This window comes from Nannospalax galili, unplaced genomic scaffold, assembly GCF_000622305.1.
Source record: "Nannospalax galili isolate Female #2095 unplaced genomic scaffold, S.galili_v1.0 scaffold312, whole genome shotgun sequence".
Classification (NCBI taxonomy): Eukaryota; Metazoa; Chordata; class Mammalia; order Rodentia; family Spalacidae; genus Nannospalax; species Nannospalax galili.
Genome location: NW_008335967.1, coordinates 6,074,882 through 6,097,008, shown reverse-complemented (window position 1 = coordinate 6,097,008; position 22,127 = coordinate 6,074,882). Strand labels below are relative to the sequence as shown.

The following is a 22,127-nucleotide window of genomic DNA, read 5'->3' as shown; positions in this document are numbered from 1 at the left end:
CCTCGTTTTATCTCTTCTGTCTGATCTGTTACTTTTAAATATTGTTTTATGAGATCAACACCTGGGCAATTTGCTCAAAATTCTGTATATTCACAACTCTGTATTACTTTGTTGTATTGACAGGAGCATTTAGGAGACACTTTTAGGTAATAATGTATATTCTTTCATGAACGCACTGAAATTCTAAAGAAAATTTATTTTATGCTATGGGCAGTATTTTTGTCCAACCCAATCAATTAATGGATTTGATTCTGATTAACTTTAATGACCTATAAAGATGAAGATTCCCTTATTCTTCCAATTCTTTTATTTTTTCCCTTTCTCAGGATTGAAGGTATCAACTCAGTTCTACGCCTTGTGTTTATTTTCCTCCATATTTATTTATTTCCTCCATATTTATTTTATAGAGCTTATTTGTTCTGAATGGTTTCAATGAAGAAAGCTTACTGACATTCTTCCAAATGCCAAGTACTGTTCTAAAGGTTCTACATGTATTTTATTAATTATGACAACATAAGGTAAATACCATAATTACTCCTGTCACAGGTGGTTTAGTAATTTCTCCACAATCATATAGCTAATAAATAGTTAAGCCAAGATTTGAGAATATTAAGCCCATTTTCATACTAGTTGTACTCTATCCAGTCCTGCTAACATTTTCAGTGCCTTTAAGTCATCACTAGAGAGAAAACATCTATTTTTAAACTAGATCTTGGGCTGCGGAGATTGCTCAGTCAGGAAAGTACTTGCCTTGCAAGCAAAAAGATCCTGAGTTTAACCTTTGGAAGCCTTACTAAAAAAAACAAAACTGGATGTGGAGGTATGGGCTTCTAATCACCGCGTTGGGGAGGCAGAGACAGGTGGATCTCTAAGGCTTATTTGGCTGGCCAAACAGTCAGAGATTCTGCCTTAGAAAAGTGGGTCCAGAGTGATGACTCAGTCAGACCTGAGGTTTGATTCCCAGCACCTACTAAGAAGCTGGGTCCAGTAGCATACACCTGCAATCCTAGTGCTGGGGAGACAGAGGCAGGAGGATCCCTGGTTCTTGCTGAGCAGTGAGTTTTGCTGAATCAGTGAGCAGCTTTAGGTTCAGTAAGAGATCCTGTTCTCCAAAAAAAGTAGAGAGTGGTCGAGGAAGACACCCGATGGCAGAAGACACACAATGTTGATCTCTGGCATGTGTGTGTACCTGTACGCAGATGCATGCACACATACACAAACACACACATGCATACACACATACAAAAATGAATAGTGCCTAAGGGATAACAGCCAAGATTGTCCTCTGGCTTCCCCATGCATGTGCATGCATACCCCACCCCCCACATACATACACACAAAATCGAATTTCCTTGCTATCTTTTCATTCATTTAGTTAATATCCAGTAACAACAACATGCCAAATATTGGGAATTCAAAACTGGTTAAAGAAGCCCCTAAAATAAAAGTTAAAGTTAACCAAGAAACAGAAGCATGCATAACTATAAACCACTGTTAGGAAGGCTATCACAGATGAAATGTCCAGTGTCACAGAATGCTGAAATTGAATTTGGTGAGCCACAGATTTGGCTGAGATCCCAAGAAAACAGGCAGCACTACTCCACATACCAAAGTGAAGTGATGAGCCAGCTACTAGGACCATAAGAAATGGCTTAATCACAACTCTGCAAGCTTGAGCTGATGTGAGCAGAAAGCTGGACAGCAAAGAGGTAGTTTCTTTAGATAATGTCTGACCTGTGATTACCAGGTGTTCAAGGGAAGTACCTCTTCTCACTTCAGACCTTGTGCACAGAACTTCAAAGGTACCACTTGGAGGGTACACTGTGTGTGCTGAGGTGTGGATCAGTGCCTAGAGCTGCTTGGGAGGTGTCTTGGTAACCACTTGTTGGACTGGAGTGTGGCTCAGTTGTACTTACTTGTCTAGCATTTGTGAGGACCTGGGTTTGATCCCCAGCATGGCAAAAAAAAGTGCAACTCCTCTCCTCTTGTTGATGGATCAAGGTGAATATTTACCATAGAGGCAGATTAGGGCAGTTTAAGTTGCCTCAGATCAGGCCCCAAAGAGCTCTGCAAAGGGTAAAGAGCTTTAAGCACAAAAAAAGTTGTATTCGCTGGGCGTGGTGGTGCACACTTTAATCCCAGCACTCGGGAAGCAGAGGCAGGGAACTCGGTGAGTTCAAGGCCAGCCTGGTCTACAAAGCGAGTTCCAGGCCAGCTGGGGGGGGGGGGTACAGAGAGACCCTGCCTCAAAAAAAGACCAAAAAAAGTTATATTCATTATAAGAAAGGTTCTAAGAGCCGAGAGAGGAAGCATCTTGGCTTGCCTGAGAGATGCACTCAGAACAGCAGGTGGGAGACCAGTTTTGGGGGCAAGTGGGGGTACTTCTATAAACCTATTGGTGGATTCAAGGAAATCGTTTTCCTTCTTTCTCTAGACTAGGGGGTTTATAGACAGAGAGCAGTCAGAGGTGGAGAAGGGAGAGAAGCAGCTGCCCAAAATTCCCACTTCTGTTGTGGCAGACCTAAGCTGAGGAAGGGGAGGAGCTGTGAGTGAAACCTGGAGTTTGCTCTATCAGATGCACTGATCATAGTTGATACTGAACTGAGATACTTGGGAAACTAAAGCATCTTGATGATCAGTCTGTTTGCACTCTTAAGACCTGCCTGATTTTCATGCAAAGGAGGCAAGAGATAAAAGTGCTATCAATGATTTTTAGATGGCCACTGGAGAAAGAGTTTTCTGTGTCCAGGCCCCATCTAAACATGTTCTGCTAATTAAACCTAGTGGTGTGCTCCATAGGACAGGAAGATAGCAGTCATGCAAATCCTCTACAAGCCAATGATATCTGAACATGACCCTAAGGACAATTACTATACTAAGAAAAAGCAAAGGTGTAAAATTGTCTCTAAAGACCAGAATGTGTGAAGTTCTGCATTGCATTTATGATGCAAGAACACAATGACATAATGAGGTAGAGGATGACAACTAAGATATAGGCAGGGCCAAGACTGGAAAGAGTTCAGGTAATGAGTGAGGGACTTTGGTCTGCATCCTCCAGGCCTACACAAAGATCTTGATTTAGGAGAAGAATAATGTAATTTGTGCTAAGGAATGATGCTGGGGTGTTGGTCAGTGGCATCCCTTTGGATGATCTGTCACTGTTAGGTACCACTGGACTTCTGTTTCTTTATACCTCCATAGTTTCTACTCCACTGAACTGCTCATTGACTCCATAAGGGAAATATTTTAATTTTTATACTTCTCTAGGTTAGTAGTCAATATCAGAGAGAGAAGTGAACAGTGTCTGTGTTGAACTGCTGACAGTAGTTGTCTGGAGGAAAGAACATACGCACACATGATTCAAAACTGGAGTGAGTTCAAGAAAAATGGGGAAGACAAGAATATTTTTTTTTTTTGGTCTTTTTGAGACAAGGTGACAAGGTCTCCTTGTTGTCCCAGCTGGCCTAGAACTCACTATGTAGACCAGACTGGCCTTGAGCTCAGAGATCCACCTGCCTCTGCTGAGATTAAAGGCATGCACCACCACGCCCTGTTAAAACAAGAATCTTTTAACCTATAGCCAGAGAATGATCGGGGGGTGGGCAGATATTTTAGGAGATAGATGTTGAGAAGAAATAAAGAGCAAATGCAAAACAGCACATACGTTCACATGCACTACTTGTAAGAGCAAAGCTGTATGCCCACTAAGTGCAAGATTCTGAAGTCAGATTCCTAGATTAGCATCCTGGTCCTGCCACACTGGTGAGTGGTGTCATCCAACATCTGTGTGCTCCAGTTTCCACATTAAAAAACTGAGTTAAAAGAGCACTTTCCTTATGGGTTTATAAGGCTCAAGTTATATGAGGTGGTGTGTGTGTGTGTGTGCGTGTGTGTGTGTGGTGTGTGCTCATGTGGATCTATGTATGAATAGATCTATACACATTGGAGGAGTGCGTGTGCTCATGTGTATCTATATATGAATAGGTCTATACACATATGTGGAGGTGGGTGTGTGCATTCATGTGTGTACGTATCTGTGTATGAATAGATCTATGCACATATGTGCATTGCATGTGTGTGTGTCTATGTGTGTGCTCATGTATGAATCGATCTAATACATATGTGGTATGTATGCACTCATGTGTGTATGTATCTATGTATGAATATATCTATGCACATATGTGCGTGTGTGTGTGTGTGTGTAAAATAGTAAATGCCTATAAACGAAACACTCAATGAAAAGTAGCTGTTACTGCATAGTCTGCTCTACTTGGTTTTGGACCTTTCCCTTGAATGACTCTATTTTGTAATATAACCATCTTTCTCAATTGTGGGTAGACTTGCTCTTTGACTTAGCTAAAATATAGATACCTTGGAAATGTTTAATGAACATAAAAAAGATAAAGTATAGGCTGAATAAATACATGCAATCCTTACCATTAAAAAGAAAGCAACACTTAAAATATGTCTCATGAACCCCTAGGGACACTGAGATGTTTTCTAATTTGTTGTAGTGAGCTTTTACATCTCAGAGGCCACTAAGTAAAGGATTAATATTTGACAAAGAAGTTGAATGGAGTTTTAAAAAACAACTTTTATTTTGGAACTCTAAATCACTCTGCAAAAGAAAAATGTTTTATTATGAGATGTTTGAAACAAAAATCAAGAGTGGTCATGCAAATGAGTTAAAGGGACAAATTCTTAGATTGTATTGTGGCATTTATTTGAAGCTTTCAAAAGAAACATCAGAGAAAAACTTCTATCTAGCAGGCAACTTAAAGACAATGAAATAGATCATTACAGCAATGAAATTGTTTTCTTAAAAAAAAAATAACAAGATTCCTTGCAACTATCAGCTGTGTGATTAGCAAACTTTGAGCAGGGCTAAGGATAAGAAAGCAAAAGCATCCAGGAATGGTGGCACATGCCTTTAATCCCAGCACTTGGGAGGCTAAGGCAGGTGGATCTCTGTGAGTTCCAGGCTAGCTTGATCTACTTAATGAGTTCCAGGCCAGCAGGGGCTACAGGGAGACCCTGTCTCAAATTGACAAAATTAAAAAACACAAAACCAAAAACCCAAAAAACGAACAAAACATATTCCACCTAAAGTTTTAATTTAATTAAAATTTCTACTGAAGCAAAAGCAGGCTTCATGCATTTTTATCATGGGTGGTACCAAAGTACATGCACTAAGAAACCAAGTAACTAATTAGATTAGTTTAATAGCTTGTAATATGAGAAAGAAAATGCACTTTTGTACAGTAAAGGGTACCATAGCCAAATGATAAATAGTCATGATGGGAAAAGGGTTCAGTATCTGCTTGCCAGATTAAGATGGCAGAAAACCCTCTTCCAAGGCACTGGCAGGGGGCTATCACACACAGTATTCTGACAAGCCTTCTCTATGTCCATGCAAAAGGAATGTGTGAACTCTTTCTAAAGGACATGGCTTAGGAATGTGTCAGAATAAATTTTCTGTACGGTTCAGAGTAACGCTTTCCTGACCTGAGCAGAGGTGCCCGTTTCTAATACCCGTCTTCAGGCGCGGCTTCACCAGCACGAAGTGAAGTGGTGAAAGCTTTGACTACGTGAGGCAGAAGGAGAGTTTCTGCACTGAGAGGTCGCTGAATCATTTAGAAACCTTTTTCTAGGACTGAAGGACGTTATTAAAGAAGGTGAGCGTGGCCTAGCATCCCAGATACTCAAGAGGTGAAGGCAGAAGGATCACAAGTTCAAGACCTGTACGGACCACATAGTAAGTTCCTCACATAGTAAGGCCAGCCTGGGAAACTTAATGAGACCATGTTCTCCCCCCAACACCCCCATCCCCCCTGCCAAAAACGTTAAAAAGAGAGCTGAGGATGTAGCGTAGTAGTAAAGTGCTTATCTAGCATGTGCAAGGCCCTGACTTAATAGCCAGTACCGTAAAAAAGAAGAGATCTCACCCTATATGGCACAGGATTGCTTTTGTTTTGATAGGTTCGCTTTAGTCCTAGCCCACCTGGATAAGTCATTATGTGGACCAGGCTGGCTTTGGTCTCACAGAGATTTGCATGCCTCTGCCTTCCGAGGGCTGGGGTTAAAGGAACATGCCACCATACCTGGCTAGCACAGGACTGTTTTATATCAGGAAGTCACAGCTAAAAATTCTGTAAACTGTACTTGCATTTTATATCCACATATTAGAAATGTGAGCGGATCCAGGTGAGGGCCTAGTGGCATTTTTCATATTGTTTCTTTCTGGTGAGGCAAGCTCTGGATTACCATCTCCATTTTCCAGGTGACAATTGTCAAATTTGCAACTTCCTACACAAATTGCTGACCCAAGCCTCTCATCTCCTGCCAATCATTTGGTTGGCCCTAAGAGCATCAAGATTGTTTCAACAAATGACACCCCTGTCCACCTAGCTAACTTAACCTTGTCCTTGACATCTGTCAATTCTTCATGTTCTCTATCTGTCCCTAGCCCTCTCTGTTCCCTTGTTACAAAGTCTCTGAAATATCGCCACATTTTTCCATACTCTCTCCCCTAATGTGGGCCAACAAAAGCTCCCACTGAACTGCTGCTGTTAGCAGCCTGTTTGGACTTTGTATAGGCTTTTTCTATTCATGTTTTCTCTTAGAGGGAATATTTCAAATACTAAATGTGATTGGTTCTTTTTTTTTGTCTTTTTGAGACAGGGTCTCCCTGTAGCCCCAGCTGGCCCAGAACTTGCTATGTAGACCAGGCTGGCCTCAATCTCACAGAGATCTGCCTGCCTCTGCCTCTTGACTGCTGAGATTCAAAGCATATACCACTGCACCTAGCCTTTGACCTGCTTTTATTTAAAGCACTTTGGTGATTATCACTCTCAGGATAAAGCTCCAATTCTACAGAAGCTTGCAGACCTTCAAGGTCTTGTTCCTAGCTATGGTACTAGAGTAACTTACCGCAAGTCTGAAATTAAAATAATTAGACAACTATTTTGAACTCTGTTAAAGATTTTTGTTTTATGCTCTCATCTTCTAGAATGTCTTAGTTTAGTGTTGTTGTATAAAACTATCAGAGCCTGGGAAACAGAAACAGAAACTCATTTCTAACAGTTTCGGAAGCTAGGAGTCTCAGATAAAAGCACTGGAAGAGTTAATAAGGGTCTATTTTTTATTCTTGTATATCTTGACATGATGAGAGAGGGCCAGAGAGTTCTCTGGGCTCTCTTTCATAAAGGTACTAATCCCAGCCACAAGGGCTCCAAGATCATAATTGAATGACCTCACAAGTGCTCTACTTCTTAGCTCCGCATGATGGTATTTCAATATACTAATTTGGGGTGGAAGGCAAAGACATTGAATTCAAACCAGAGACTCTTTGTAAAAGATCTCCAATTCTAGACATATTATTCCTTCTCCTATTTGGCCACCGCCCAATTACCCTTCAGCCTCTGCCTACATCCCCTATGTTCTGCGTAGCCTTTCTAATGTCCAAGGCTGAATTTTTTTGTTATATAATATGCCATTTCAGATCTCTAAACTTTTCCAGAAATTGATAACTAGGCTGTTCTGTATTTGCATGTTTATATCTTCTTGTTTCCACTAAATTGACAGTCGCAAGAATGGAAGACATGTGTTTGTCTTATCAGGATTATATTCTCAGGGTTCAGCCTAATGCTAATCCTCAAACACTGGTTAAATGGATGAATAAGTAAGTACTTTTCCAAAAGTGGTATTTCAGAAGTTAGAGAAATTACTCAGTGGTTAAGAGCATTTGCTGCTCTTACAGAGGACCCAGTCTGTTTCCAGCACCAACATGGCAGCTCAAAACCATTTGTAACTCCAGTTTCATGGGATCTGATGCCCTCTTTGGGCCTCTGCTGGTCCTGCACACACATGGTACACAAGCAGGCAAACACTTATAAACATAAAAATAAATAAATATTAAAAAGTAGTAGTATATCTTTAAATAGTAGGATATGAGAAATAAGATGTTAATTATTCCTCAGAGTTATTCTGGCGAAAAAGAGATATCTTTAAATAACTTGGTTTGGTCAGTCTTAGGTTTCTGAAGAGGGAATGAAGGAGGGCTCAAACCTTGACTGTTGCTCCTGGGAAGAAGAGCCAGTTGCCTGTGTCCACTGGGTCGAGGCTGTCTTCCAAAACCACTTGTCTGTGAGCTGAGTTGATGACCAGGATATTATCCAAGGCCCAGCAGGCTTCATATACCTCGCCTACATGGAGACTGTCCTGCTTCCACTGGAACTGCACGTTCTCACCTTTGGCATCCTCAGGAAGGTAGAGAATATGGATGATTGTACTGATGTTGGATGGGGCTCTGGAACACAGGGTAAGAAGGAGAGGTCAACTACTTCTTTCTTATAGACAAATTTTAAGATTGTAGCCTCACTATCTAGAAATTGTTATGGTCATCATGAAATACAATGCCACAATCCTTCTAGTTTGTTGAGAAAAAACTGTTTCAAAACTTTTCATATTAAGTGATGACACATTACATACTAAAGGTCTTCAAGAAGTTTACATTTGACACACAGCAGGCACTAAGAGTATTCACATAAGCAAACAAAACAAAACAAAACAATGAGAGAGGAAGAATGGCATGTGCTATTTTGCTTGTGCAAAAATAATCAGACTGTAGTTAGATCAGTTGCTGCACATGGTAGATACTCAATTTATAACAGTTCATTTGATAAATAAAAAAGAGAAAAGGTAGAAAACTATCTTAATGTTGATTCTTACTTTGAAATTATGTACCAATTAGAGGTCATTATATAGAATATGTTTAATAACTGTCTTTAATAATTATTTTATATTTAGTAATAAGTATATTTTTATATATTTAGACTCCATGAAGTATAGATTTGCATGGATTTTAGTGTACTCATTTATAATTCTTTACAATTGCATACAGGTTAATCTTTAAAATATGATATAACTTAAGATTTTTATATGAAATCTTTTAAATCTAGCTCCTTCTGCTATATAATAAAACTTTTATTAAACATTTTATTCTACCAAAGTAGAAATCTGCTGTATTAAAATGATTGTTTTAGCTGAGATTAAAAATGATACTAAAACACAAAGTAGTGGTATGCTAAAGCTTGCTATAATCAGTTTTGGAAGAGCATAAAAAGCCATATTTTTCAATCACCAATGAAGGATGTGTGTGTGTGTGTGTGTGTGTGTGTGTGTGTGTGTGTGTGTGTAGAATTGTCAGTGTAGGTTATGGATGGTGTACCTCGCCTTTGTGGGCAACCAATTCCCTTTTCTTTTACAATATTTCATGATGACTATATTTTAAGCTTCAAAAAGAATTTAAACTGGTCAAGAGAATATACTTTGGTTTCAGGTAGAAATTAGAAATACTTTCACACTGAACAGCAAAGGTAAGGGAATTTGCATTCATGAGTATGGTGGTTTGGCACATAGCCTAAAACTGAAGGTGCCATTGAAAGTGAAAAACATAAATTCTGTCGGCTGAACATCATCTTTATATGTTGTAATCAAATGGGTGGTTCCATCATTTATCATTTCTAAAACATATAGCTGCTTTCCAGCAAGAAATACACATTATAATTTACTTAACTTATGATATATAATATAGTAGAAAGTTGTGGAGATACAGGTAAAATTTCTAATATTTTTATTACTTTGCTTAAATCCATTTACATAAATAATTTAAATAGATGAATTTTCAAAACTACTAGAAATCAGAATGAAAAGCAAACTGTTCTGTCATCAAGTTGGCACAGCATGCCAGAGCTCAGCTTGCAGTAAATACTTGAGTTATATTTTATCTAGTCACAGGGGTAAATAATTTATTAAAATCCATGAGTTACCATCACTCTTCTCACTTTTATTTAGGTTAGAACTTAGATATGTGGGTTTTACTTATTTTTTAAAATATTATAGAAGCCTTGGTTTAGTATTAAAAATTGTCAACCCAATATTTCTTCTGCTTCCATAAATAAACTATTGTCCTTTTAATATAAAAAAAACAAAGTAAGGAAAACAGCTTATGAGAAAAAACTGTTTCAAAACTGGAAATAATCTACTTAAGTTTGCCAGTTTGAGAACTAACCCAATCTTATCCCTATAATTAAGCATCTACTTTGAATTTTAGTTTCTAATTTAAATTCAGTAGTGCTGGGAAACATGATTTGGGATTTTTCTAACTTAAATATTTTCAACGTGAGTGAGGTCCTTCCTGAAGCATCCTACTTCATTTTCTTATTGAAGAACTTCTGAAATAAAGAAAATATGTGATTTTTAAGAGAGGCCCGAGAAACATTAGCTGTTAAGTGACTGAACTAGAGATGAGGTACAAAGGCCTAGCAGCTACGAAGTCTGCATCCTCAGAAAGGAAGAGATTCAGGCAGACTTGAGACTCTCTCAGTTCGATATACAGGTCACCTACTGCAACAGGTGGTGATAATATGTGTCAGCAGATGCTGTCATAAAGGTTACGATTCCAAGTGTACTTTTAGCCAAAATAGTTTGGTATAAGGAAGCTATGAATGTGAAAATGGAATTTCTAGCAACATCTCCTTCAAGAAGGACAGGCCGTAATAGATACACTTGACATGGTGAATGACTCAGGTACTTTAACCATAAAAAGTCAGTGGTACATGGAAGAAAACAGAGAAATAAAAATCTAATTACAATAGAATTTATGAAAAGCATAACAAACCTTATTTTTTCAAGCTGAGTCCAGTCGGCAGTATTATTCTTGGCATATGACACAGTGATGCTGGGGTCAGAATAGCTAAATCGACATGAACCTGACCCTGTAAAGAGTCACAAGAATACATTTCAATGTTGAAAAATAAATCAATTAAATATGATCTTTCTTGATAAATATTTTCAGAATTAAAAAAAATATTTTGAATGTTTATCCCCATTCTCCTGACTACGCTGAAATTTCTTGTCTTCTATTTTCACACCTACTATTTAATAAATAATCTTAGGAACAAAAGAGTAAGCAGAAAAGATAAATCGTAGATTTCTTTAGAGCCATATGAACTATTTAAATTAGATCTGGAACACAAGCAATTCTATGGCAAGAAATATCTAACTTTATAGAATGATTAACAATGCCATTATTGCTTTAGAAAGGTAATATTAATTAATAGTGATTACTTTAAATGGAACATGAGTTATTCGAGTCTTTCTTTCTGTGTGTATATTATATAAGCAATGAAACAGTGCATAAAGAAATTAAATACTGTAACAAAAACTCAAGTGCTAAATGAACAAGAACTTCTGAAGATGTGACTGATATTATTTTACTATAACCCAGCACTTGAAATGTAAAATAAAGTCATAGCATCCCATTGTGAATATTAGATGATTACTTCTCATTATTGTTTTCAATATTGAAATATGAACACCAAAGGAAGTTTTAGAACTGATTAAGAATTTGTTTCTCCAGACTCAATGAATTTATATAATGAAGAATAGTCTGACAGCAATTTCAAAGAGCTCAGAAAACCCAAAACGGTCATGAAGCATTTGTTAGAAGTTTGTCGAAACTAATATAGCCAGTTTTTTCTACATTGAGATGAAAACAAATGAACCAAAAGGAAAAGAAACAGTGCGATTTTTGTTTAACTTTCACCCATCTGCTAGAGGAGCCTCAGTTTCAGCAAACAGCATCTGTTGATGGCTTTACATTTGAAGTATTCAGGGGTGCCAAGCTTTCAAAAGACTAATTTAGTTCATTTCGGTGGTGTTTAGTACAAAACCAGTTAGTTTGCAATTACCAAAGGTGGCAGTGGGCTAAAAAGGCCGAGCAGCAGTTTTTTCCGACTTATTCTCACAGCTGAAATGTAGGTGAAAAAGGAGTAAAGAAGGGGTATTTAAAAGGAAGCCCCCACGCTACCCTGACGTACATGGAAACACACCTTATGTCATTGTTACTAAATCCTACCTGTTATGAGCAGTTGCTTAAAATAAATGTCAAACTATGTGGCTGGAAATGGAAGCTGGCAGGATTCGTGACACAAACTTTAACACAAACAAGAATGAGGACTGGCAGGGAATGTTTCTTCAAAAGGAAGTTCAACTTATCCTAAAGATTTAAGTGTTATTTATGTGCTTCCTTTATGTTTTACCCAAGTGATTAAAAGTAAATGAACAAGATGAATCCTTGAGGAGGATAGAATAAGAAAGAAAAGTTATAGCTATGTAATGCAAGCTCTTGCAAATTGTTTATAAACCAGGCATAGGAGCAAAGTTGACATATAAAAAATATATCCAAGACAGCTCAGTGACAATAGCATTTCTGTCAATTTTCTTATGCTACCATTTCAATGTTGTTAGATTAAACTTACTGCATGACTATAAAACAGAGACACATGGCAGGTGGTTCACTTTCCCTTAGCCACTTGGCCATTAAATTCTCTCCTATCCAAAAAGTGTTAAGCCCACATCCCCTTCACTATTGTCAAAGGGCCCTCATCAGTTCTGCTCATCTCTAGCCTCAGCTGTTCTCATCAAGTACCCGGCTGCCAGTGCTCTTTCTGTAAGTGAATTACTTCTTGTATTCCTTCCTTGCTTATAATTAAATAACTCCTCAGTCTCTTCAGGAAAAAGCTACACATCTACCTTCAGCAGAGTAGAGGGTACACCGTTTTTAGAGATCAAAAGTGCACTCTGAAGAACAGAACTGGCTCAGGGCTGTCATAGAGGGTTCCAACAGTAGACTGGAAACCTGGGACTCCTGGGAGATCATGACTAGGGCTTGGGGCACAAGGGGCCTGCCAAGGGAACTGAGATGGGGGTTTCCAGCTGGCAGAAGCACCCCTTGAAGTGCTCACCTTTGGAGATCTGCCTCACTCAGAGGCTGTTCCCAAACCTCCCTTCCAAGCGGCGCCAGTCCAGTGGACGATTGACACCTCATTCCCACTAAGAGTAAAGCTGTGTAACTGGGTGACACTGGGCTCTGCATAAACCCTTTTAGATTGAAATCTCTTCTGTCACACAGATTTCAGTCAGTAGCATAAGATTTGGCCTTGCCTACACTGAACATGGTTGCTTGGCCCTTGTGTGGGAGAGAGGAGGAGTCAGCTGCTCTTCACTCCTTTCTTGTGGACTCAGGGGCCTAATGCCACGTCCAACTCCCTCTAATCTGATGTGGTATGCAGAGCTGTCACTTCTTCAAAGCTCCTCTGATGGAATGAGGAGGCAATTTCAAGCAGGCATCGCCTGAAACAGGTACCTTTTTATTTTCCCCTCTTAAATCAAAGGTCGTAACTGACAAGTCTGAAATATCAGACCAGAAAAGAAAGGAAATCTCAAATGCCAAATGCAAAACAGCCTCTCATTTGCAGACCCATTTCTCCTATATCAGATCATTTCCAATGCAATCATTCATTCTGAAGTAGTAATATTGTAAGAATTTAAAGAGATGGGGGAGGAGCTCACTGAAATCCCTAGTAACCAAATATGGTTTGAGAAACATGGATGGACTAAAAATTCGTCTAAAAATTCCAGCATTTTCTTGAGTTCTTACAGGCAAATGAGGGAAGTCTATTAACTTTCATTTTGACTCACAAGGACACAGAATGATCCAGTTTAGTATTCATAAATAAAATTAGTGAACTTCTAGAACATATTCAGAAAGCCTCATAATCTAAGAAATTTGGGTCCTGTGCAGTATTGCAGACATGATTGCTATGCACAGCGTTTCAGAGAGGACAGCATATTTTGTGTGAAAGGGACCCTCATTACTGCTCTATCTGGTTGGTTTTGGTTGTTAATTTTAAGTTGACAAAATGATAAATGATAAACAGATGATTGTTGTTTACAGCATTATTGATAATTCACACCTGTAGCATATGGTAGATATTTTTATCAGCAGTTCACCTCTGATTTAGGACATATCTGCACTACAGTATAAATACAAGTCATGTCTTCTTTTGTACTAAAGGTGTTATCCACTTAACACCTTGAAACTGTCTTGTAAAAAAGCAACACTTTATTTTTCATTGAGATGTCCTGAGTTGGACAATTCAATCTGTGTCTATGAATCTGTGCTATTTTAAGAACTTGCTTAGTATTATCAGGTTAAGTAAAAGAATACTGGGTTATCTTTACAACTTCTCGGGATTGAAATTTAAAATCCTGTACCTAAGCTCACTGTTGTGAACAATATAATATATATTAAGACAAACAGAAAATGTGGCAAGTATACATATACCTCTACTATACTCCCTATCCATCCATATTGTGTTTTCTGCCTTTCTGATTTCATAGTAAATTCACTCCTTCTAACTGAAACTGTACCCTTTGACATCTTTACCTTCCCTACCAGTCCCCACACGCAGGGTCTGATAACCACCATCCTATTCCCTGGGAGACCCTAACTGTTTAATCCTTTTCTTTTCCCCATATTGTTCTCTTTTGGTTCTATTACCTACTTCTGGGGCTTTTAATAACGTTCTATAACATAAAAACACACTGTGATACTTAATAATGATTGCCACTTTGACAGGATCTACAATCACCGAGGAAGCAAACCTTTGGGTTTATCTGGGAGGGAGTTTCTAGACTGGGTTAACTGAGGTGGGAAGACCCATGCTAAATGTGGGTGACACCATTCCATGAGGTTCAGTCTCTTGACTGAATAAAAAGGAGAAAGCAGGTGAGCTGAGCACCAGCAATCATTTCTGCTCCTGACTGTGGATGCAGTGAGCAGCTGCCTCACACTCCTGCTTCTGCGCCTTCCCTGCTCTGATGGACTGTGCTACAAACTGAGCTGAAGAAACTCTTCCTTAAGTTGCTTTTGTCCCCTACTTTTCGCATAGCAAAGAGAAAAGTAATCATACCTAGGTCTATGTCTGCCAAGACAGTCACATAGATCCAGCATGTACAGGCCATCTCTAGTGAACCTTTCACATTTAGTAAGTCAAAATCAGAAATACTGGTTTCCCAACCCTGAACATTCTGTTGTGACTCTTCATGCCAAGTAAGACCACCCTAGATGCAAGCAAAAGTCTTAAGACCTTTTTATGTTTAGAAAGAAATCTAATACAATTGCCACCTTATAGATACAATGTTTCTTTAAACTATGTGTGATGGATGAATGGAAAAATTCATTGATAAGAGGTGAACCTTGTATGTTATATATAGCCTTAAACATATCTTCTTTATTTTCCCATCTAAGAGGTATCTAATGATCATGGACTCAATGCTATTAAGATACTGGCAACTTCATATATGGATTTCATTGTTTTGTTTTTTTGTTGCTGAGGGTCAAACACACTTACAGAATGTTTTGTTTCACTTTTGTAGAACAAAATTCCCTCTGATAAATTTTCAAAGGCATTATGTATAAGGGTTAGGAGAGTTGGTAGTGGTTGTCAGGCTTACAATCTGCTCTTTGAAATCTCTCAGGCAAGTCACTTGTTATTTTTGTGCCCCAGTTTCCATATTTGCCAAATGGGAAAATGATGGAAACACACTTTGTAGAACTACTGTGAAGATTAACGAGGTAACACATGAACAGAGTTGAGAACCCAGTTCTTGACCTATACTATTTAATACACCTTAGCTTATTATTCAGTATTTTAAAATTCCATTTCAAAATTTCACTTATCCTAGAAAAAAGGAAGACATATCTGATCATATTTGTTCATGGGATAAATATTAAATGTATTACTTCTTATTAAATAATTATAGTAAATGCCCCCCTACAATTTCTTTCTCTGGCTCATACAGTCTTCCTCTGTGGTTAAGTGAATTACTCTAATATAGTGTGTTTTGATTTCTTGCTTATTATTTTTGGTTTGACTAAAAGAAATCTTTGCAGTAACCATGAAGCTTTAAAAAAAAACCGTCAAAAGTGGATTTTTTAATATTTATTTTTATTGAATTTTTGTGCATTTCATTCAATGCATCTTAATCATATTTAGACCCCCTCCCTTATTTCCAGCCCCCAAAGCCCACCTACCAGATTTTATGCATTCTGTCATATATGCTGAGGTCTATATAGTTAAATTTGTGTCCCTAGATGTTCTTCAATGTGAGTTCATCCACTGGAGCCTGGTTAGCCTCTCTAGCATCACTCCCTTAAAGTCCCACTTTCCCTTACCCAGCAGTGATCAGTTGCCAATAGTTCCTCAGCTAAGGTTGGGGCCTACTGCTCATTTCCCCAGTTCTGTGCTAGTTTTTATCTAATTGAGTTTGCATGGGACTTGTGCATGCTGCCACCATTGCTGTCAGCTCACATGAGCAGGTTCCCAGAAGCCTGGAAGACTCTGTTTCTTTGTGGTCATCCATCATCGTTGGCTTTCACAATCTTTCTACCTCCTTTTCTACAATGGTCCCTGAGCCCTGGGTGGTTTAGTACAGGAGTCCTATCTAGGGACATGAACTCTGCAGTCTTTTATTCTCTACACTTCAGCCAGTTGTGGCAGAAAATGGATTTTGATTAGAAGAAGTTATTTTGAAATTATAGATGATCATAAGGATAAAAGAAGTGGGTTGGGGCTGTAGCTCAGTGCTAGAGTATTTGCCTAGCATGAACAAGGCCCTAGGCTCAATCTCCAGTACCAACAACAACAACAACAACAAAAAGACAGCAAAAACATCAAACAAAATAAGAGGAAATGCTAGCCCTAGCAGAAGTCACACAGACTGGGGTCATGTGTCTTCTGGCACTGGAGTTGTTCTAGAGGCATCCATAGGCAGGCGTTTAGGTTCTGCCCAGTGTTACATTTTCAGGAGCCAAGGACTAAGTTCCAGGGCAAGGTCTTCTGCTTACTGTCCTGTTTGACTCTCAGTGGATGGTCTTGCATCTCCCCATACTGCCCAATGCTGGGGTCATGTTGATGATGAAGGCAGATCCTTGATCACCTAAGTTGACACTAGGTAATCATTTCTGAGTCTCATAGTTAAGAACCTGCACCATTCTGGAACCACATTGAGGCCAATGCCACAAATGGAGATGATGCAGGCTGAAACGCAGGGCCTGTCCCATTGGGTCATAGGTTTCTGGTTCGCACCAGGGTAATTCTAGTTCCCTGTCAGTGAGGACTGGCACGGTGATAGCTGTGCTTTCCAAACTTGGAAACAAATTTTTGGCTTATGCTAAACTGGGTTGCACCTGCATCTCTCAGCCTCCAGGGCCTGCACAGTCTGAGAAGAGGGTGCGTGTGAGCCAGGCACATACTCCAAGGCTGAAAATGGTGTAATGGGAACTCAGTTTGTCCCACTGGGACTCAAGTCTCTGCTGAATGCCAGGCTTTCTAGAGGTTTGGTCTGTAAGCTCTTCTCTGAGCCCAGGGCCTGCAGGTCTAGCACACTGGGTTGGTAGACAGACCCCATGCCACCTTTCAGGCTTTGCCCTTCATTGGGCAGAGTCCTGCTTCTCCTTGTACCACTCTACCCCCTGAGGTTAATCAAGAGGTGGTGGGGCAGTCACCTCTTTATCTGCAGATTCCCTGCCATTCCAAACTGCAGGGTGGCAGATGTGAAACTTTGCCCAGCACTGGGTTTCACTGAAATAGACCTGGTACACGGAGTTTCACTCTAAGACTTGGACTTAATTTTCTCTCATTTCCTAGAGGAGGAGGATCTTCTTCTGTCTCTGCTAACCACCATCTATAGTTTCTTGTCCTTTGGACTTTTCCCTGCTTTTTAATGGTAATGCAGTAAGTTCCATAAGGAAATATAAAATGAGACCCAAAAGAGTAATGCTTTTTAGCATTGACGGTAAATGTATTAGTGACTGAGTATACTTGAAAAAAAGCTGTTCTAAGAGTAGGGAAGTAGGACAAATTGGGACATACAGACACAGTTCATAAGGTCTATGCAACTGTTGGAATGGAGTTCAAAACTTGATTTTGCTGTTCCTAGAATACAAAGAACACAGAACATCTGTATTTATTAGAATTTTAATGGCATCCATCAAGAAATAAAAATCCAGCAACTGAAGAGCTGGCCTGAGCAGACACTGCTCTATGTGTTTCTACTTTATAAGGGAATGGAGATACAGAGTTAATAAATTTGCTCAGGACCGGACGATGCCAGCCAATAAATAAATGTTAGAATCAGGCCAATCAGAACTCATGTTTCAATCACTTCACTAAATTCTTGGCTACAGAAAGCAGATCAATATGATAACCTCATAACTGAGCTCTCAAACAATGAATGCTAAACTTCCAAAGACTTTCTTTGTTAGTATTTTGCTTTAAAAACCTATGGGAAACTATTTTAAAGAGATTTTTTTTGGACAGGGTCTCCCTAGCCCCAGCCTGCCCGGAACTCACTATGTAGACCATACTGGCCTTGATCTGCCTATCTTGGGTCTCCAGTAGACAGGGATTAAAGGCATTCGCCACAACACCTAGCAAAGACATTTTTTTTGTTTTGTTTTTTTGGTCTTTTTTGAGACAGGGTCTTTCTGTTGCCCCAGCTGTCCTGGAACTCACTATGTAGACCAGGCTGGCCTTGAACTCACAGAGCTCCACCTGCCTCTGCCTCCCAAGTGCTGGGACTAAAGGCATGTGCCACCACACCCGGCTGCAAAGACATTATTATTTTTATTTTATGTGTATGAGTGTATTGTCTGCATGTATGTGAGTGCACCCGTGTCATGCAATGCTATGGAGATCAGAAGAGGGCTTTGGATTCCCCTGGAACTGGAGTTAAGGATGGTTCATAGCTGCCATGTGGATGCTGGGAATCGAACTCAGATCCTCTGCAAAAGCAGTCAGTGCTCTTAATTGCTGAGCCATCTCTCTAGCCCCGCAAAGACATTTTTTTAAAGTCGTTGCATTTTTTTTTTAAAAAAGAAGCAACATACTAGCATTTTCCAACTCAGATTGTGTGTGTGTGTGTGTGTGTGTGTGTGTGTGTGTGTGTGTGTGTATGTATGGAGGCCGGAATGCAGCCTCAGGTGTCAGCTTCAGGCACAGTTCACCTTATCTTTTGAGACAAAGTCTCTGACCTGGAGTTTGCTAACTCCAAGATAGGCTGGCTGGCCAGTGAATTCCAGGGATCTGTCTGTCTTCATTTCCCCAGTGTTAGGATGACAAACGTGTGCCACCATATCCAGCTTTTTTACCTGAGTTCTGAGGTGTCAAACTCAGGCCTTCATGTTTGCAAGGCAAGCACTTATCAACTGAGCCATCTCCCTAGCCTCTAACTTAGATAATTTTAATTATGTAAAAGAGTTAATCTGGTATAACACTGCAATCAGAATTAAATGTAAGATACCTGGTTAAATCACACTTGTATCCTAATTAACAAATTGTGTTAGTGACTTGAAAACCTACCACTAAGGTACACCCAATCTGTCTGACTACAATTCTAAAAAATTTTTTATTGTGAACTTGGTCTATTCTATGAACCACTTAACCCAGTTTAAAATTATGAATAAACTGAATAAATAAAATGAACTGCTCTTACCCTTGGCTGTATTTAAATACTACTGTCCCTATTATAATTTATAAAAAATAGACAAAATTTTTCTGTTTTTGTTACGGAGGCCAGACCACAATAATAAGCAATCACTTAATGAATCAACAAAGTATAAAATCATCTCTAACATCAGAACTTATAATTCTACTTTCTTGTTCAGTCTTATTTCTCTTGACTTCAGCTGTCATTCCCCAGACCAGCCCTTCTCCTCTCATTTATACACACCTCTGACACTGGCCACTGCTTCAGTTGGGTTTACTCTCTCACACACTTCAGGCCTCTGTTCAATGGTTTCACTCTGAGGCCTTACCTGGCCACCTTCAAAAAGATGCTCCCCATCATCCACTGACCCTGATTTATTTCCCTCCTTGCACTGCTGCTTCCTAACATAGTCATTCAGTGAATGTCTCCTCCCACCAGAATGTCCGCTCTACTTGAGCAGAGATTTTATTTGTCAGATCCTGCCTCCAGCTCACACTGAAGAGAACTCAATGAATATTTATTGAATGAAATAAATCTTTTCTAGATCTAGCTAAGTCTATGAGAAGTCTTTTGGAATATACTAGTAGCAATACTGTGTTATCATCATTGGCTCTTGTACATCTCCTCTTTCTGTTGGACAGGAAGATGTGATGCAGCCTCGGTCCACCAGCACGGAGACTGACACTCATGGAGGAACCAGAGAGGCAGCACAATGACTTCTTTTAAACTGGCGCTGAGAACTATCTGGTTATAATGGCACATGAATCTGCCAATGTTGCACGGCTGTTCTTAGTTTAACATCTTTCTTTGGTAACATTAACTAACTACAATTGGTAAAGACAGGGCAACTACTTCTGTGTTTCTTACATGGGCTGCTTTAAAAACACAACACAATAAGCATGTTTTCTAGCAAAATGCATTCCTGATGAACTCGTGGCTCACTGTTTTTACCCAGTTCTAGGACTCTGGAACACAACGGCAAGACATCTACACAATCATGAAGATGAAGCTCTTAGTTTACAAATGAGTTGCCAGAGGCACAGGCAATCTCCACCACTTACTCAAGGTTTTGTGGAGGGTTCATTTGGCATAGACATACCATTTTTCTCTCCCTTATTTATACCAACAGTAAAATTTGTTTGTCAATATAAATGAGTCGTAAAGTCTGCTGTTATAGAATATTCTGAATGTAAGAAAACCAACTGCATTAACATTTATTACTTGTTAAGAATCAAAACACAAAGTTCAGCAGTATATAGAAATCTCCATGGTCCCTGTAGATGAGTACAGTATCGGAAAAGAAAGAAAATATAAAGAAATGCATTAAAGACACGACTGGCACTTGAGAGGAAAAATTGAGGCACTCTGTAGGCAGCATGAACGCAGTGAAAACAGTTTATCAGAATGTAATGGGTAAAATTAATGCAACATATATAAATGCCATACTTAATTCTAACATGTTTAGTGTGGACAGAAGTAGATTCTTCATGAATTCTACCTTCCAAGGCCCCATGCCAGGCTCCAGCAGTGTGTCTGCATGACTGTATTTTAAAATGCCTGCAGTCTCCACTCTGTCTACTCCCTCATCGTGTTATCCCTCCCAGTACCTGGTGTTGAAGTGGCCATGGCTGCTTGGGATTTTAGGTAACGAAAAGTTGAGAATACATTTGCTGTGAGTTGCTGTGACATGGTTCTGCGGTTCAGATCTATTTTAGATTGCAGTTATTCTCAGCTTGGGAAGAGCTACCAAGAACTCCTAACACCCACTGTGCTGACGCACTCAGCACCATGACTCAAAGACGATGATGCACTATTTAATGAGTGACGTCAATTCAGAGTACTTTGAGATTAGTCACTGCACAGTGAAAATTACAATGTCCTGAAATCTAAATGACACTTTGTTCATTTTCATAATGATCCCAAATCTAAATGACATTATCAATAGGAATAGGGATAGTGAAACATTAAACACCAAAACTGAATTCTCCTTCCAAGTTAGAGCAGAATTGCCTTTCTATACTCCCATAGGAGATATTAAATTGCTGTTATATGGATAAATAGCTTATATGCAGAACAAAGTGCAAGTGAAAAATATGGGGCCATCCAGAAACTAAAAAAAGATGTTTCATTTCTTGATCTTGTGATGCCTGCAGTATTGTCAGCCTCAAAAAATGTATAACTGGTTATATGTTTTATTCTAAACAAATAATAGCATCTGTACCTAATTTTGATTATGTGGCTTTGCATTTTTTTCTTAGAAACTCTAGCCACCCCCCTTCGAATCATAAATCAAATGTGCTTGCAAAACCTGAATCCACTCCTGTACAGAGCAAGCATGGCATGTTCACTCCCGAATTTCATGCACGTCTGAGAGCCCAAGTCCCAGAGCACAGGAATCCACATTACAAACTTCCTCTGCTAGTCTTCTTAGCATGGCACAATCCAGTGGTAAATGTATTTTAACAACTGAACAACAATAGAAAGAGAACAAGGATGTACAGGACTAGATTCAGTCCACTCCTGTACAGAGCAAGCATGGCATGTTCACTCCCGAATTTCATGCACGTCTGAGAGCCCAAGTCCCAGAGCACAGGAATCCACATTACAAACTTCCTCTGCTAGTCTTCTTAGCATGGCACAATCCAGTGGTAAATGTATTTTAACAACTGAACAACAATAGAAAGAGAACAAGGATGTACAGGACTAGATTCAGTTAACCTGCAACACAC

The 22,127-nt window shown here is 39.2% G+C and overlaps 1 protein-coding gene across 3 annotated transcripts in view; it reads right to left on the bottom strand.

Moving 5' to 3' along the window:
• Reln (reelin) overlaps positions 1-22,127 on the bottom strand; it is a 492,143-nt gene that overhangs the window by 224,925 nt on the left and 245,091 nt on the right. For all 3 annotated transcript variants that reach the window (XM_008830753.2, XM_008830756.2, XM_008830755.3), the window contains exons 9-10: positions 10,682-10,778; positions 8,068-8,308 (exon numbers count right to left, since the gene is read on the bottom strand). In XM_008830753.2, the coding sequence (XP_008828975.1) occupies positions 8,068-8,308; positions 10,682-10,778 (338 nt within the window). The remainder of the gene's footprint in view (positions 1-8,067; positions 8,309-10,681; positions 10,779-22,127) is intronic.